Genomic DNA, 2528 nt, shown 5'->3' with positions numbered 1-2528 from the left:
AGGGCTGGGGACTCGACCCCTTCCCTGGGCAGCCCCTTCCAGCCCCTGACAGCCCCAAGGGGAAGGAATTGTTCCCCATGGCCAACCTCACCCTGCCCTGGCACAACTTGAGGCCGGTGCCCCTCATCCTATCATCAATTTATGTTCTTTCTTCTGTTATATTTACCCTGAAGTCCATGAAAGAAGCGCTTTCCTGAAGTACTTTCCTGTTGGCATCTTCACAGCTCTAAGTCCACCATCCATGCAGCTGTGGCACTTTGGGAAGTTTGAGCTTTCCTGTGGGGTTTCATGGATTCGTTATTTGAACGAAGCTTCCGTAGTTCTGCCAAAGCTCAGCCTGCGCACCGGCATTTCCCACGTTTGCATGTGTGTGATCTCCAGGCTTGGGCTGATCATCCTGCACCTTGCTGATAGAGAGGATTCACCTGCTTTAAGGAATGACGCTAAGGAAAAGCAAACCCCACCACCTACAGCCCCTGATCCCCGGTCCCTCCAACAACTGCTCCAAGGCCTCTTCTCCTCAGTCACGCGCAGGGCTCAGCCGTGCGAGTGCCCTGGCCAGGAGACCCTTTCCAGCAGCCTCTTCCATCCCCCATCTTTTCCATTTCCCCACAAGTCTTCCTCCCTGATCCACCTTCATCTCTCCCCGACTTTCCTCTTCCCCCCATCCATCCCCCACAAAGCTTTGCACACCCCCACATTTGCCTTAAAACGCTCCCCAGTGTTTTACGCCATCCTACGTTCCCTCCCAAACACCACATTGTAAGTTTGGTCTCTTCAGGAGACCCAAGAAAATTGGGGTTTTTTCCATCAGCGACCCAAGAGCTCCAGTCTTTGCTAACGTCCCCATTCTCTCCTCTTCATCATCGCTGTGTGATCAGTTCCTTATGGTTCCTGTCTCCTTTCCTTGGGTTCATGCTGAAAAGCCATTAACCAGCTCTCCTTACGAATCAGATACCCTCACATCCCAGGCATCCTTAAAACTTGGGTAACTCATTTTGTTCATGTGACAAAGTTCAGAGTCCATCAGCTCTGGCACCTTGAATGATTTGGGATTGGGAATTTGCACTTTTAAGGAAATGTTGGATCATAGAATCACAGAAGGGTTTGGGTGGGAAGGGGCCGTCAAAGCTCTTCCAGTCCAACCCCGGCCATGGGCAGGGACATCTCCAACCACATCAGGTTGCTCACAGCCCCGTCCAACCTGGCCTGGGATGTGGCCAGGGATGGGGCAGCCACCACCGCTCTGGGCAACCTGGGCCAGGGTCTCACCGCCCTCAGGGTAAAGAATTTCTTCCTCATGCCCAGCCTGGATCCCCCCTCCTTCAGTTTAAATCCATCCCCCCTTGTCCTGTCGCTACAAGCCCTGCTAAAAAGATTGTTGGGGACAACCTTTCTTGTAGGCTCCCATTAAGCCCTTCAAGGCCGCACTCAGGTCTACCCACATCATTGCTGAAAGACTTTTAAAAGGGAAGGAAAGAAAGTATGAAAGAAGGGGAAAAATTATAGAAAAGGAGACAAATTAGATCAGGTTGCTCAGAGCCCCATCCAACCTGGCCTTGAATGTTTCCAGGGATGGGGCCTCCACTACCTCTCTGGGCAACCTGTTCCAGTGGTTTACCACCCTCAGCATGGGAACATTAATGAACCTATTCTTTGAGCACCCTGGTGAAGCAGGTAGGTTGGCTGATTAACAGCAGGGATGAGATGGAAGCGTTGGCATTGAGAGAAAAATGGCAATTGTTTTAAAAGCACCTACAGGAGGCGTATTTCTCCTCAAGGCAGAACTCCAGAATGTCCGGGGTTGAAGAGCAGCAGCCAACAGCAGTTTTCCCTTAAATCCCTTTAATTCCACGTCTCTTAAGCTAAAGATGATCCAAATGTGAAAATGCCATACAGAGGTAGAGCATCATTTCCTTCCAGGCATGCCTCCAAGAAGGATGCTGCCTCTCCTCCAGCTGCTTGCTCGCTCCAGGGGCTTCTTGTTACAGAGGCGAATGCTGCCACAAATGCCAGGTGAGTCATAACAGCAACAACTGCTGTTGGCTTTGTATCACAGAATGCTTTGGGTGGGAAGGGACCCCTAGAGGTCATCCAGCCCAACCCCCCTGCAGGGAGCAGGGACACCTTGAACCACATCAGGTTGCTCACAGCCCCGGCCAACCTGGCCTGGAATGGTCCCAGGGATGGGGCCTCCACCACCTCTCTGGGCAACCCCTGCCAGGGTTTCACCACCCTCAGCATAAAGAATTTCTCCCTTAGATCCAGTCTAAACCTGCCCTGCTTCAGTTTAAAGCCATCCCCCCTTGTCCTGTCCCAGCTGGCCCTACTAAAAAGCTTGTCCCCCCCTTTCCTCTGGGCCCCCTTGAAGCCCTGACCGGCCGCACTCAGCTCTGCCCGCAGCCTTCTCTTCTCCAGGCTGAACACCCCCAACTCTCCCAGCCTGGCCTCAGAGCAGAGGGGCTCCAGCCCTTGGAGCATTTTAGTAGCCCTCCCCTGGCCCCGCTCCAACAGGTCCATGTCCTCCT

The 2528-nt window shown here is 53.0% G+C and overlaps 1 protein-coding gene across 1 annotated transcript in view; it reads left to right on the top strand.

The window, feature by feature from the left end:
* The window catches only part of LOC104126531 (disintegrin and metalloproteinase domain-containing protein 9), a 33056-nt gene that overhangs the window by 19104 nt on the left and 11424 nt on the right, over positions 1 to 2528 (top strand). Inside the window, 1 exon segment of the mRNA XM_035894475.1 lies at positions 1924 to 2016. Within this exon segment, the coding sequence (XP_035750368.1) occupies positions 1924 to 2016 (93 nt within the window).

The sequence above is a fragment of the Egretta garzetta genome, unplaced genomic scaffold (assembly GCF_000687185.1).
Source record: "Egretta garzetta isolate BGI_Z169 unplaced genomic scaffold, ASM68718v1 scaffold1030, whole genome shotgun sequence".
NCBI classification, from domain to species: domain Eukaryota; kingdom Metazoa; phylum Chordata; class Aves; order Pelecaniformes; family Ardeidae; genus Egretta; species Egretta garzetta.
The sequence above is the reverse complement of the archived record's forward strand: the minus strand, read 5'-3'. Positions and strand labels throughout refer to the sequence as shown.